This window comes from Tubulanus polymorphus, chromosome 12 (assembly GCF_964204645.1).
Source record: "Tubulanus polymorphus chromosome 12, tnTubPoly1.2, whole genome shotgun sequence".
NCBI lineage: Eukaryota > Metazoa > Nemertea > Palaeonemertea > Tubulaniformes > Tubulanidae > Tubulanus > Tubulanus polymorphus.
In genome coordinates this window covers 4,261,995-4,278,272 of record NC_134036.1, presented here as the reverse complement: position 1 = coordinate 4,278,272, position 16,278 = coordinate 4,261,995, and the positions used below count along the sequence as shown (strand labels likewise).

The window sequence follows — 16,278 nt, the reverse complement described above, 5'->3', positions numbered from 1 at the left end:
TTTTTAAGGCTTTAGATTTTAATACTAGATATTTTCTTGATTTCGTGAAGTTCTTCTTAAGTAGGATGACCAAAATTTTAAACACCCAAAAAAGATTTCGTATCGTACTTATTCGATTAATTACCAATTAGGAGAATTCGTGAATTTTCTGAATTTAATTGATAAGAATTAGGAATTTAATTCCGATTTAATTTTCAATAGAGCCAATGATTGGTGGTAAAACGACATTTTTTACAAGTTGATAACGCTATTTTTTATCAGTCGATTATATTTCTAAACCTTATCCTCTAATACCTAATATCTATCCGGGCTATCTCGCGTAAAAGGCAGTTCGTTGATTTTATTCTAGACTTTAGAAATTAGAAATTAGAAATTAGTAAAACTCGATTTATTTCTTCCTATTATTATGTAACGCTGTAAGCAACTGGAAGCCTTCCGATTTTTGGCATAGTTGCAATTCACAAAAACTAAAAAATCTGACCAAAAAGATGAAAATTATTTACCGATGAAATAGCAGGCATTTCGTTTTTCAAATGGATCTGTCTCAAATTCGGTTGATGAAAAAAAGAATTCCTACCATCCCGAAGCTGAGTTGAATTTGTAATTGGTGCGATGCTTATATCAAGGTGCTTGTATTATGTGCTTTAAATTATGCTTTACCTACTAGCGGGTGCGCTCACGGAAAAAAGAAGTGATCTTTTTCGAAACAGAATGGTCAAATCTTCGCACCTGCTGCACGCCTCGATTGGTGAAGGCTGTTTGAATTATGTTTCGTGAAATACGCAATATTGAAAAAAAGTTGATGAAATATTCACCTCGAAAATTGTCGTCGAAAATGTATTCATCTTCTATATCAGAAAAATGCGAATTGAAACTGACAAGCACTTTTTAGATGAAAAATATACTGAAAAAACGGCCCCTAACGAAGGTTATGATGATTAAGTAAATTTAAATGCTTGAAAGATTATCATTATTTAATTATTTAGCGTTAAATATTTATTTCTATAGTTATTACCAATAGTAGTCATTATATATTAGTATCACAAAACATGAATAAATAACTATATAATTAATAATAATAGCAATAGTAATAATAATAGTAATAATGATAATGATAATTATAATAATATCTTGTGTGTTTGTATTTTTTCACAGATTCGGACTGGGCGTTACAAGGTTCGTTACATTTTACGCATAAATTTCTTTACACCCTGCCTGCCCTCTACCACCCCCACCCCCTTACCCTACCCCCGTCAGCGCACTGCATTTTCCCCAACGACGGACGTTCATTCGGGATTATGACGATTTTCGGCGTAGAAGCCCGTTCCAGTTCTATAGCTACGACTCGAAAATTAAAGTACTATTTGAAATTTAAAAAAAAAACAAAACGAGGCCTTTTGATTCAAATGAAGTCTGTAAAAATGGACTTTTCGGATTTCGGATGAAATTATCGAAAATAATCTAACTCAAATGGAAAATCCTAGACTGGTCATAAATCTAAGCCATGGCTATGATGCAACTGGCCCGGTTGCCTGCGAGCTGCTCGTGACTTATATCAGAAAATAATGTCTTAAATCTTATGCCTGGCCTTCTTGACTTGTTACATTGGCCACATGACTAAAAGGGGGCTATACACTGGTCCCGGGGTAAAATTTAAGTCATGACTTAGCAACTGGTCACTGGGACTGATTGACTTAACACATGCCGTTGGAGTATCATCGGCATCGCTTTATCGCGAATACTGAAAGTCGCTCTAAAAATTCATTAAGATTTTGTATCGATGCGTCGAACGCCGCACCTTAAAAATCCACCCTTTATGATGGGACAGACGGTCGACCCGGTTCGCCATACGCTTTTACCATGCACTCCATCAAACATGCACACTGGCATCATAATACCCAAACGGTAATCGATTTAAGAAAAAAAGAATGTCGAAATATCGTGGTTTTAACGCAAGTTGGCGACGATGCCATAGTTGGATATGGTAGCGGGTCAGTCATTCATTGTAGACGAGGCCGCTTCTTCGAAAGCGACTTAGCAAAATAGATAAAACGGCCCGCGTGATGTTCACGATTTATTTATGCTGGTTTTATCTCGTTTTCGTTATAGCGACAGGAACCACGGCAATAAACGGTGCTCCTCCCAGCGTACTGTCACCGACCGTACAGTCGGTAGTCGTGCCGCAAGCGAACGGACAACCGGGTGATGTGTACGCCAACGGTATCGCCCAATATCCAGGTAAATATATCTCCCCCCATCTCTGGTCGTTGTTGCTGAGTCCACCGTACGGCCGTTTCGTTAAATTTCTTTTCAATATCACCCATTTTGTTCTAAGAGAAACTACAATTTAAATATATGTTGCTACGATCTATGTACTGTCGAAGCCGTTCGAGTCGTCGGAGCTTTTTGACTTGAGAGCGATATCATTGTTGGATGGTGCAGTAGACTGATCCGCTCAAGTCTGATCTTTTGACTTGACAGTGATATCTGAGTTGGATGGTACAGTAGACTCCGCTCAAGTCTGATCTTTTGACTTGAGAGCGATATCTGAGTTGGAGGATGCAGTAGACTCTGCTGAAGTCTGATCTTTTGACCTTAGAGCAATATCTGAGTTGGATGGTACAGTAGACTCCGCTCAAGTCTGATCTTCTGACTTGAGACTGATATCTGAGTTGGATGGTACACTAGACTCCACTCAAGTCTGAATAATAGCCCCACTTTTCGCAAGACATTATACAAACGTGTAATTCTATCCTTTCCTATGAATATTCATAACATTTCTAGTTACGGCGATATATTTTCGAAGCAAGCGGTCGTGAAAGTCGAACTAGATGGCCGCCGACGAACAAGATAGATACCCAGACATTATCGTAAATTGCCATGTAGTAATTCGTTTCGTTGTCTGAATTTTTCAGCTCAAGCTATCGCTAATGGTGACCCGTTGACGCAGGCTTACCAGGGAGTCCAACAATATGCTGGTATAGGTATTACTCAAACATTTCTCCGACTTTAGAAAGGTGTAGTGACCAATATCACCCCCCATTTTTCAACTAAAACATCGTCGCATTCGAGAGAGAAGAAAAAATACCAATCATATTTTCAAGCAACAACAAATATCAAGCACCCTGTGGAATTCATTCAAAATTATCCGGATCAGATACACATGTAAAGATCGAAAAAAAAGAAACAACCTTGTCTTACCACCCCTTTCGTGTATAATGGAACGTCCCCGCTTCGATCGCTGTGGCGATACGCGGTCGGTCCATTGCGATATTCCACAGGGGCGTTCGTCGTGTTCGGTCATCGTGTGCATCATATTATTATCAGATTTTATTTGTTTAACATATAAGTATATTTATATATATATATATATTGTTATATGAATATATATATTATATTATATTCATATATATCTGTATAAAAAAATATATATTAATATATATGTCCGTGGTGTGTATGGATGTTGCATTTTCTAAGTGGTTGTGTAGGGTGTACTGTAAGTTGCGGTTATGGTTAGTCGAAAGAATCGGTGGTCCTCTCGCCTTTTGTAACGCACTCAATTCGCGCTCCACGGTTGTGTTTAAAAAGATTTAGAATTATTTCCGATCGTTTTTCAACAAGACATACCTAATGTCAAAACCTTGCCATCGGATACATCGTAAAGATGCTCTTTTCAAATCGATTCTTTGAATTAGACAATTCGGGATTTCATCTTGCCGGTAGAATATAGTATAAACATAGGATTCGATGATATGCTCCGTGTCGCTTAAAGATGGTGCTGTATTCTGGCACAACTTAAACTAAGATTATAGTGTAACGCGCGTACGTTCACCGACGCCATATTGAAGCATCATTCATGACGTAATCCAAGATGGCGTCACGTTATTCTGTATCATTTATCGGTAGTTGTTCGCGTGTGTGACTTCCATATATATATATTCGAATATACAAATGTAACAATATATAATCGTATGTAAATCGTATGTTAATGATATGTAAATCATATGCACTGACGTTCGCTGCTGACGTTGTTATTTTTTCTTTCATCGAATCGATGTCCGCTGCCGCCGTCGTCGTCGGCTACTCGTACGCCATCTATCGTGTTTTAAGGAGTTTATCGTAATCGTTTTCCGGCCCGATCTGTGACGGTGTTGTCCGTAATCGTCGTCGTCGTCGTAGTCGTGTGTGCATTCGTTTATACTTATTCGAATTACGTTTTTCTTAGGTTATTTTTGCGATAAGTTTAATTTAGATTGATTTCGTCGGAAAATTATTCCGTCAAAAAATTCCAAAAATCAAATCCAATGTTACAGAACATTATTACATTAAACCTTATTTGAACTGCAGCAAATTCGACTGAAAACCTTTCATTTCTTTCCGTTAAAAAACGAACACACAAAAATCTTAATTTTTTCCCGCCATTTGTTTTCATCGTTATTTTCGTTAAACGCACGATAGATGGCGCCACCGGTTTCAGTTTTCGATTTGTACACAAGTAAAAACGAAAAAAAAAGACAAAACAATTCGCTTGTTTTTTCGAATAGGTTCTGGGTTTTTTCGATATGATTATATACGAGCTTTCCTTGTTTTTTGCCCGATTGTCGAATATCACTTTCACCTTTCTATAAGTCTGTATTTTTACATATTACAAACCGCACACCAGAACCTCCACGCTATATCCTTTGAGGCTTAACCTTGAGGTTTAACTTCATAGCTTCGGCTGACCTCGCATATTTACGAGGTCATTTGCTAGTGAAAAGAAAAGTCCAGACATATTTCCGTTCGTAGAAAGCCTCATTTTTCGAAATAGAAAACAGACAGAATTCAAGCATTAGAAATATTCTGGGCCGACCTGCGTATGGACTAATCGGGGCAAAAACCTCCCAGTTAAAATTCAGATTAGAACGCGAAATTCGAGAAATTGAAGAACTTCGATTTTTTTTCCTGTTTTCGGAGATTAGATAATTTGAAGCCTAAATGTCGCAATTCGTTTCAATGTTCGACCGTCGGCAATATCCATGTTTTTACATGTTGTGAAAATTCGTTATCCTATCGTCGACCCTACCTTCCCCCAGATCAAATTCTTCGTTAGCAAATAGCCACGAAAATCTAGATAAAAAGATCGGAGAATGTTTCATAATTCGATTCCATTTGACAAATTTCTCATCTTCGACCTTATATCCCGACCTATTCTTAATCGTTACTCGGTGAAAACTTTTCGTCAAAAGGAACGGATCAAAATTACCAATCCGACGATTCTAATGTATAAGTATTCGGAGAAAAAAAAGAAATTGAAGATGGACGAATTTTACTTTAAGTTCGTCTGCCGAGGTTCTGGTGTACTGTGTCCGGTTTGAGCAAAAGTGGTTATCGCGACGCTCTGCATTTGGATTTCGATGAAATCAATTCTTATTTTCGCGATATCCATATTTGCCGAAATATGTTATTTTCGTGTATATATTAATATTATTATTATTATTAATATTATCATTATTAATATCATGTACGAATTGTCGCCGTATTTTTTAATCTTTTCGTCTCGTACGAGTTTATTGAAATTTACGTGTGCGAACGATTGTATTTGAGATATTATTAGAAATAGATTTTTATTCGTATCTATTTTCTTCTGAATACTGCGGAAAATTACGTTTACGAAATTTCTAGAGCCCGGTTTCGTGGATCATCGGGCTTGATTTTGGTTTTGGATGGCGTTACACAATGCAAGGTGTCCGTTCTAATCGCTGGTTGCTCTTTCACTACAGTTCTGGATTCAATGCATCAGTTCTGGATCCAGTTCCACGGTTCTGGTTCCGATTCTTTAGTTAGGGATGCAATTCTCTTGAACCCCCTCTCCTCACAGCTGTAGCGAGAGAGCAGCGAGAAGAACAGACGCAATAGGGTCTCGATGAACCCCCTCTCCTCACAGCTGTAGCGAGAGAGCAGCGAGTAGAACAGACGCAATAGGGTCTCGATGAACCCCCTCTCCTCACAGCTGTAGCGGGAGAGCAGCGAGTAGAAAAGACGCAATAGTTTCTCGATGAACTCCCTCATCGTAAAGCCGAAGCCCTGATCTCAGAAACCGGGATCTGGTAGATTTGTGGTTTTTTTTTCATTTAACACAGTCAAATTCACATTTCAATTAACCGTTGCGTTTTTCGTTTTTCTATCGTTTCAGCCACGTACCCAGCCGCATACGCAGGACAGTTCCAACAGGCGCTGGCGCAACACGCCGCTCTGATACCCGCCACGCAGAAAGAAGGCAAGCCACTCATAGGTACATGTCGTTTTGCGTTATGTGGCCCCGTGTTTACCTCGACTCATAGCTGACGACGTTCGTTATAAGCGCCCAAAAACAGAATTCGTTCAAAATTCGGAAAATCCTTCTGTTTTTCAAATTTCGAAAATAACCCATTCGGTAACGGCTTTTTAGGAAAAAAAAATGAATAGTTTATTTCGATTTATTCGAGTCCAAAATTATTGGAATTTATTTCGACTCGAAATTTCGTACTAGGTCTCTTCCAAATGAATTCATTTGTTTCCAATATTTGACTTCATTCAAAGCCGGCGAGTTCTACGAGACTCGAAATTCGATTCGCGAAAGGACTACTAAACCATCGCTCGCAGTGCGACTACATTTATAGGTTTAATAGTCAGCTATGGGTCGAGTCAGTTATCCCCCGAGAGCCCGCTCCGATACCGCGAAGTCGGCGGGTCAAATAGATCGGCCAATTTGAAATGCATGCACGTGCCACGCCACTCCATGCGAGGCAGCAATTCAGTAGTATTTTCCCGGGCCGGAGGATCACCACTGGATGGACCAACGCGTCCGGCACCAGCCTCCATAGGTTTTATCCATTTCACTTCAGTAGAGGGATGGTGCAACTGCTCGTTTTGCCTCCCCAAACCTTGCCCTCGCTCTATCACCGCGCGTCAAAATTCATCTGTTTGAGGAAAGCGTTCGTATGGCAGTCAAACGTCGGGACTATTCGTTACGGTAAACAGTGGCCTGCTCGCTATCGTAGCAAGGGGGTCATATTGGATGTGAAAAAAAATTCTAAATTTTGTGAAAAAATGGAATTCTCTTTAGAAAATTTGGAAAAAAATTTTGAAAGTTTAAAAACTCTCAGAAAAAAATATCGTGAAAATGTGAGAAAAATTTAAGCGAGATGTCTTGAAAATATTTCGATCCCCTGATCATGGCTTATACCGTGGAGCTCAGAAATCATCGAAAAACTCGAGAATTTTCAACAACCCGTATATACGATATTTTCTCTCTAATAGAATTCGTGTTTTCATTGAATTTTCATTCATATTTTATCATCGGTATTTTTCGTATCGACATTTCGTGATTTCTCGTATATAACTAAAGGTTTTTTCAGTGATATATAGTGGAATTTTGCGATTATGTTGTCCGTAGTCAGTCAGTCAGTCAGTCAGTAATTCAGTCAGTCAGTCTCAATTTTCAGTAATGGCGGTTTTAGTGGTAGTTTTGATTTGATTTGATTTTTGTGTGTGTAGTTTCGACATTTTTTCTTATCGTAATTTTTTCGTAAAGTACGTTTTATTTTCGATTCGTTTTTTTTTTTCATTCTTAATTATCGACAACACACGCGCAAGCCAGGAAAGTATTTTCGTATAGATTCCCGTCATCATGTCATCAGAGTATAGAATAATGAAAATAAGACTTCACTAAACTGTTAAATTAGATAATTATAATTGATAAAATAGATCATCGTCGTACGAACACCGAAAATGAGATATGCAAAAATAGAATCAAAGATATGAAATTAACGTACATATTACATCTCCAAAACGGCTTCAACTAAGTCGCCGGAACGTCTTAATTTTTAGACGTACTTAATCGTTATTTCTCTTTCTCTACTACGTCATGCAGGTCCAGAAGGCTGCAACTTGTTCATCTACCACTTGCCGCAGGAATTCGGAGACGCCGAACTGGCTCAGATGTTCATGCCGTTCGGATCGGTGATATCGGCTAAGGTGTACGTCGATCGCGCCACCAATCAGAGTAAATGCTTCGGTAAGTTCGGGTCGGCCTTTCTTCGGACATTTTTTTGTTAGCGAAAAATAAACCGGGAAATTGTTCATATATCGATTCGTTGAAATTGACCATCCCGCCTTCCCCCTCTTTCTCGCTGCCTATCTCACATCTTTTATATCACATATCCGTACTCTTCATCACGCTGACTCTCTCCTCTCTCTATGCCTCTTCTTTTCTTCTTCCATCTCTTACTCCCATATCTACCTTAAAAAGCCTACTAGATCCGTTAAGAGTTGAATACGTTGAAATCTTTGCCCATGCCGTTGCCACTACAGTCTACCATTTCCACTAAGGATTAAATATCTTCGAACATGCTGCTCATTATTTCCCCTTCTTCATATCTTCATATATTCTTTTCCGTATCATCTACCTCCATTCGCTTGATACTCTCCCTTCCTCGTGCCTCTCCAAATTCAACATTCGCTGTTCATTTCGTTTCGTTCAGGCTTCGTCAGTTTCGACAACCAGACCAGCGCTCAAGCGGCGATACAAGCCATGAACGGGTTCCAGATCGGCATGAAGCGACTGAAGGTGCAACTGAAGCGGCCGAAAGACGCCAACCGACCGTACTAACTTCAGACACGACCAGATATTTATACAACTACAATAACAGGTAATGAGAATAACGTATATACATATTTCTAGACGAATTCCGAATGAGATATAACGATATTGCCTGGCCCGGTCTAGCCGAAAACACGTAGAAAATCATCGGCAAGGAGCCAGCGATAATCCGCTATATTATGCCCGTTAAATATAATGTCGAGAGTCGAATTCTACGTATCGGAATATAGTACGCATATTCGAGCATAGCCATGCGACGGTAATTTGTTGATTCAACGACGATGGAGTCGAAATCGTGAATGAAAACCGCCTTAAAGTCCTGTAACACTATTTCGCGACATTCGTTTCTCCGCCTGGGGACCGTTTTTATACGGAAATTTACACACGATTTTCACGTGTTTGTGTAGCTTACATGTGGAAACAAAAGGAAAAACGATGAATCTAATTTTTTGTTGGTCTAGTTTATATTTTTTTCAAATCTAAAACGTGTTGTGGAGGACCATTTCGAAATTTCGTATCATTCGCTATATATAATCGATTATCATTATTATAATCATAATTATTATCATTATTACTATTATTATTATTATTATCGGTATGATTATTTTTTATTATTACTGTCCTGTTTTCATCGTCCGTGTGTGTGAAGTTTGTGACGCATGCGCCGAGTACGTACGCTGGATATAATGACATAAAGCTCAGATGCACGATTCGAAATGCTTGGGTTCATTCATTATTTATTTGTTCTTTGTACCTAATAAGATATTGCAATATATTTGATGATCTTGAAATCCGATGTTTCGAGCCTACGCTTAGACTCGGGGAAACTCGAACAACGACATCTTAAAAAATCTTAATTTCTCAATACCGCAAGCTGAAATTTCATCTTTAGATTGACCGTTTTGACAACTTCAAAAGGGTCGGTCTTGTAAAGTTGCGTTCGCCGACAAACAATATGGCGGCTAGTCGCTTTGATAAAGCGTAAGGTTACATAAAATAACACTGATCAGGAGAGAAATGCCACAATAATGCAACCAAAGATGTACAGTTCTTGAGTGAAAGGATATTTGGGCAACATTTCTGACTACTAGCCATTATCAGGCGTACTGCCCCATCAACAGTACGCCTGGTGATGGCTAAAAATCCTTAGTCGAAATGTTGCTCAAATACAGCTTTTACTCAGGAACTTGAGACATCTCTGGATGAATCGTATATTCATCTTACACCGTGAAATCGTGTCTACCTTCTCGACTTAACACTGATAACCTGACTGCATATAGTAAATAAACAAACGCACGCGATAGCGCTCTATCGATTGTAGCGGTTTTTTTTTCATCTTTTTAACCCGCTTATGTCGGGCAAAACTTTTCGATCCGATCGTTAGACCACTTGTTAATCGTCGATATTATATTATCATCGTGTATATAAAACAAGGCTTTCGTTTCTTTTCTCCTATCTACCACTACACTACCACTACCAACTACTATATCGTGTCCTCCTGGAAACGCGACACAGCTTCCGTCCGTTGATGCGCGTGTGCACGCGCATGCGCCGTTGCCATTACGACGACGACCTTGACCCGACTGAGTAGTAAGTTGCCGGGTGGTTTTCGATGGCGACCGATGTTGTTGTTTTTTGATATATCATCGTGTTTTATCATTGTCACTTTTTCCGTGGTGTTTTTCTCTCTATCTCTCATCTATCTACGTCTTTCGGGACTATTTTCGAGAAAAGAACCAAGTAGACGTTCGATACGAATTGAATATTCATTATAATTATAATTTATACCATTATAATTATCATTATCGTTACCGTTATAATTGATTGAATTTTTCGCCCTACGACCAATTTCGAAATTATGTGTTTATCGTTTTTTTAAATTCTTTTTTATTTCGATGATTTCGATAATTTTTATTTATAACAATTTTTATTGACCGTAATTTGAATATCTTGATTATTACCATTTCGTAACGGCAATGATTTTAATCAATATCATTTTGATTTAATTTCCACTCTGTCCTAGTCGTTACTCGTTTTAGGTCAATGGATATTACCAATCAATCGGTAATTGGTTAATCACCAGTCTGATTAATTACCACATAGATTGATTAACGAATTAATTGATTAATTAATCGTTAATTTGTTATTTTCATGGGCCGGTACACATCCAAACGTATATAAATATGTAGCTATATTTTTGGTATTGTAGTTGGCTGTTATGTTTTTTTATCATTACATAAAAATGGTCTCAGTGTCTTAGTAAGATTATTCTGTAATTCTTAGAAGTCGATGGTTTAGACTCGTTCACACTCCCCGGTGCAGCAGTCAGTTTTTTGTCGTAGTTGTTGTCGAGAGGTTGAAGGTTCGAACCCGTAAAATGTTTGCATATTTCGACGGTTTTTCTCAAGAAGTCGACGATTTTCGGGACTACGAGCCCGTCTCATCGCACAGTACGGGGCACGCCGTCCATTTTTGCGGGGACTCGAAACATCGGGTTCGAATCCCAATAAAAGGCGATCGTTATTTTTTCGGGTTTCAAATCGAATGGTTTCTCTTTTTTATGTGAAGTGCTTTTCGCGAAATCTACGAAAATATGAACTATGTTTTTTTTTTTTAATTTCATTTTGGCAAAAGTTAGATTTCGCGTAGAGCCTAATAGTATATATCGTGACGAGTACGTAGCATCATCAGCACCGACCACATTAATTCGAAATATTTTCCGTTAAACGTTTCACGCGTTATTCAAAATTCAAATCGACGTCAATATGTTGTAACCAGGATTACGACTAAAACGTTAATCTAATTTTCATTTTCCTAAATTCAATTCAAATTCAAATTCTAATCGTTTAAAAGTAAAGAAATTCTGTATTCAGTAATTATTGTCGCTACGACATATGATAAAAATGTGGAAATCATCAAAATTCATCGAAATTATTTTTCGACGAAAGAAAATGTTGAAAATTGCCTTTTCATTCAAATTCTCATCATTTTACGTTCATCATACACTCGGTTTTTTTTTTTTAATTTAGGTTCTTTTGGTCTTTCGTGTTTTGTTTTTTTTGAAAAGTTTGTCTAATTTTCTTTATTGAATAAATTTTTCTAATTTTTTCAATGTTCGATGTTGGTGGCAATAAATGTCGATTTTTTTTTTTATTCAATATATATCGATATGTTTTCGGGATTTCTGTGGGTCTATATGGCGGTGTAAAATTTCGTTGTGATTCATACCTAAACATTTTTATCGTGGATTTTTTATTTTTCAATTATTTTGTGTCGGTTCGCTGGTGGAAAGTGAACAACGTTTAGGCATATTTACGGAAAAAAAAGTCGTCTCAAATTTTTTGTGAAACTGTCGTTGAATATGGATGGTTGTGTAACACGACTGTAGATCCATTTCCACAGTCGAGGTTAAGAGGCTTTGTCAGTAGTTTTGTATTGAAATGTAAACAAGCCCCAAACTGAAAGTTTGATTTGCCTAGCGTCTTTGGGACTGGATCCGGAGTCAATGTTAGCCCACACAACTGTGGAACTGGATCCAGAGTCAAAGTAAACCCGCACAGCTATGGAACTGAATCTAGAGTCGCATTGAACCCACGCAACTGTGGAACCGGATCCAGAGTCAAATCAAACCCGCAATGACTGTGTAACTGGGTCCGCAGAAAAGTTTAACCCAAGCAACGGTGGTACTCTGGATCCGGAGTCAAATTAAAACCACACAAATGTGGAACTGGGTCCGCACAGTTATATTGTACCAACACAACTATGTAACTGGATCCAACACTAGTTCGTGGCTGTCGCACTTGTATCGTTGGACCGCGACAAAAAAAAATCGGCTAAAAAGAAAAATAAGATGAATACCAAACGCTAAAAAAATTCTTTCCTTTTTTGGAATTTTTCAGATTTTATGAAAACAACTTGAGCAGCAGCAGCAGCAGCGTATAACCCGACAGTTTATAAAGCGACGGCAAAAGCGAGATGAGCTTCTCCACGCAAACACGTGAACGATCCCGGAGACACCCGAAGTTTTGTACAAAAGGTGCCGCCATTTTTAACACGACATTTTTGACACGACTTCGACCACTGACGCGGGGACGCTTAAGATGAACATTCCGGTGTGGCATTCTCACGCGCCTTGGAGAAAGAGAGAGAGACTGCGTCGTGGAATTGTAAATAGAAGATGAACAAAAACATATAGCTCCGTATATTCTTCAAAAAAACGAGCCAAGGCCGCCAGCCAAAACGCAGTCCGGGATCCGCTTTTTACGCTTACGCTGATGGATGACGACGCCACCGCCGCAAGTTGTATGTATACGATAACTGTTATAATCACAATGTAACAGATTTAAAAAAAAAAAACTAATGACGATGTTGCCGAAAAGATTTGTAAATATTTATTTAGCCCACCGAGTCACATTTTAATAGTAATACGAGAATGATAAGTCAAAAACTCGCTTCAACGCGAACACGCTATTCATATTATGCTAGAACGCCGCGTAAGCTCTGTAATGATATCCCTTTAAAGACCGCATCTCGGGGATGGGGTTTATTAACGCTTTTATTATCGTTATGATTATCGCAAGAAGGCCGCAAGGCGTATCGTCCAATATATTTAATACCTACCATATAACGATATGATGATATACGATAGCGATAATCCGGGTCGATAAACGAATGGGACTAAGAGCGATTTGATGCCGCGAAAATGATTAGGAAAAAAAAGAATTCAAAGCGTATATATGACTTATTGAAGAGGTTAAGACGCGTGAGAAAAAAAGCGAACTTAATTTCAATCTAGTTTTATACGAAAACTGATGACGACGCGCCAGCCGATTTCGAGGGCTTGTAAACAGCGGCGCCCCCTAGCGCGAAAGAGGGCGCGTTGTCGGTCGGGAGTTTTTCTAATAAGCTACGTAATCGAAATAGAGAATATTTTCGAGAATTTTTTTTCACGAACGCTCGCGAGCGTCGTAACACGAATAAGCGGTAAGCGCGGATGATCGCGCCTCGGATGGTTTTGAAAAAATAGAATTCGTGGTCACCACCAGGGGGCGTCCGCGGCGCTCTTGTAAAGGTTGTAAAATAATCACTAAATTATACACATATTTATTATATTATATTATATTATATACTATTATTAATAATAACTAGACAAAAAAAATTTATCACTCAATAATAATATAATCTTAGCCTAACTTATTATGATGATTATCATTAAAATTATAAATATTATTATTACTATAATTGATATTATTATGAACATGATCATGAAATGACATATCTACTAAGACGAAATCGAAAGGGATTTTAATAGTTGGGAAAGTGAAATACGATGATAGGCGTTCGAAGGCCCGCTCATCGCGGCTATTTTCATGATTTTAAAGATTTATTCCGAATGTTTGGGAACTTCTCGAATTACGCTGCTATCGGTTCGGGACGAATGTGTCGCGACCGGAAGCTTAAGGGTTAATCGCCTAGATTTTCGACCGAGCCGGTTCGTACTTCTCGAGCTGCGCAAAGTCAGTTTTTATCAGTCGATTCCGAAACGTAAGGTCCCCGGTAAAATAGCGTTCTGATTTTAAATGATGATTCCTGTCGGAATTTAAGAACATCGCTTGGAGTTTGAATCCCACATGGGTTGCGATGGTTTGGTGTCATTTTTGTCCGTATTCGGGACTAACTAAATCGATGAAGGACCAGTTTTTTTTTCTCTTCAAATTAACTCATTAACTCTGAATATCGAAAAGGATTGCTATCATTATTACCGATTGTTAAAACCTTATACACGGTTCTTTTATACGTTTTTACGGTCGTCGAACCTATCACCCCTCCGCACGCAGCCGAAGTCGACTGATCGTTGATAATGGTGCGGCTTTTTTACGACCACCCGATATGGATCGGTCGATTTTCGCCGCTAGGGTAGGCGCCGAACGGTTCGGCGACCACCGATGATTTTTCTACGAATCTCATTGTGCAATCGTTGCAGCTCGCTCGTCTGGGATTCGAACCCGACAGTGTTTTGCCTGGTAAAACAGTCTCGACGCTTTCCGGCTCGAATCCTAGAAAGCGGAATAGTCACATGCGGGCCATCTTAGACGCGAGGTTAATCTGCGACGGACAAAAAAAAAATACGCATAGTTGCGTATTACGAAGAAAACGCTCGAAATTGTCGGCGTTCGTGAATTTTACGTCAATTAAAAATGGCCCCCATACGACGAGCATAATATTATGTCAGTTTTGCATTAGTGTCATCGTTGACGATCTATACCGTTTATTGTGTTCATTTCGGAAAAAGAATTCTGACGTTGCATTTATTATTATCATTATTATAATAATTATCATTACAATTGATTATAGAAATATTCTAGTCATCGCGATAATTCATTCCTCGCAGTGGCTCCCTCTATCGACCAGCCGTTGAACGAATCGCTAACTAACAACGCCGCTCATAGGGGGCGTTGCCTTTTTTCTATTGAACACATATCACTGGTTTTTAATATCATTCCAATGCGCACAAGTCTCTCCACTTTGTTGCCGTTGTTGTCGTGGACTTTTTAAAGTTTTCGTGACTGTTTTTCAACACGCGTTTTGTACTTACCCAAGTGCGCGAAGACTTAATGTTTTTTTTTCTCATTCGGCCGTAAAAGTCTTTACAACGCCGGATGAAAAACTAATGACGCTAATCGGATCAAAATCGTGTAAAAATTTTTGAAACGTACAAAGTAACGGCTGTCCGTTGGATTTGAATTTTGAATTTTGAATTTCGGCCGTAATCGGAATTGTCGTCATAATTCAAAGAAAAAATGCCTAGAATCGTCAGTTTTGTAATTGAAATTTGAAAATTAGATTTAACTTTGGAAAAAGATGACTAACGTTAGATGATAAAGAATATCCCGTGTTCGACGCCATCTTTATCGCCTCGAATACTTACGATTCCTCGAAAAGACGGCTAATTCATCCCGGGCGAATAATCCGATGATAAATCGTGGCACTAGGCTATCTAAAGGCACACTTAAGTTCGTTGAATGTTCGTTCTCTTTCGCCGTTTTTTGCTAAAAACTCGTCAATCTCTCGTTGTCTGTGTTCAATTTTTCAAATACTGTGCGTCGGGTTTCATTTTTTTACATTTTTACCGAACGGGATCTAGTCACCGAGGCGTCTCCGCCGACGACGTGCCGGCGAAATACCCGCCGGGGCTACTGGCTGTTAGCGTTAACCCACCGGCTTTACATTATCGCAATTCGCGATCGAGGGGTTAAAGTTATAAAAACCGGCCCCAATCGGGGGTTTTTCGCCTCGGCATCACGTGGCGCCATCTGGGGTTACATTCTTACAACATAACATTCCACTTACGAAGTGCTTTTTTCAACAATCACGATTTTTACACACGTTTTTGCGTTTTGAAAAAAGAAGTTATCGTATAATGTCTTATGAATAATATGGGTAAAATCTAGTCATTTCGAAGGCGTCCTTCGCCGGCGGCGTCGTCGTTGTCGTCGTCGCCCGCGAGGTGGCGCTTTCTCTCGTACTCATTCCGTGTTTAAGGTTGTTTTTGACCGCGTAATCGATGTTGTTCACGTTGTTCATCTTTTTTCTTTCGTTCTTTTTTTTGAACGTTATTCGACGATACGGTTCGAACCCCACTTTTTTCGGTATTT

The 16,278-nt window shown here is 38.9% G+C and overlaps 1 protein-coding gene across 1 annotated transcript in view; it reads left to right on the top strand.

Moving 5' to 3' along the window:
- LOC141914101 (CUGBP Elav-like family member 4) overlaps nucleotides 1–8,632 on the top strand; it is a 259,996-nt gene extending 251,364 nt beyond the window's left edge. Inside the window, exons 8-12 of the mRNA XM_074805375.1 lie at nucleotides 2,110–2,238; nucleotides 2,922–2,984; nucleotides 6,176–6,259; nucleotides 7,895–8,038; nucleotides 8,505–8,632. Of these exons, the coding sequence (XP_074661476.1) occupies nucleotides 2,110–2,238; nucleotides 2,922–2,984; nucleotides 6,176–6,259; nucleotides 7,895–8,038; nucleotides 8,505–8,632 (548 nt within the window). The remainder of the gene's footprint in view (nucleotides 1–2,109; nucleotides 2,239–2,921; nucleotides 2,985–6,175; nucleotides 6,260–7,894; nucleotides 8,039–8,504) is intronic.
- The last annotated feature ends 7,646 nt before the right edge of the window (nucleotides 8,633–16,278 follow it).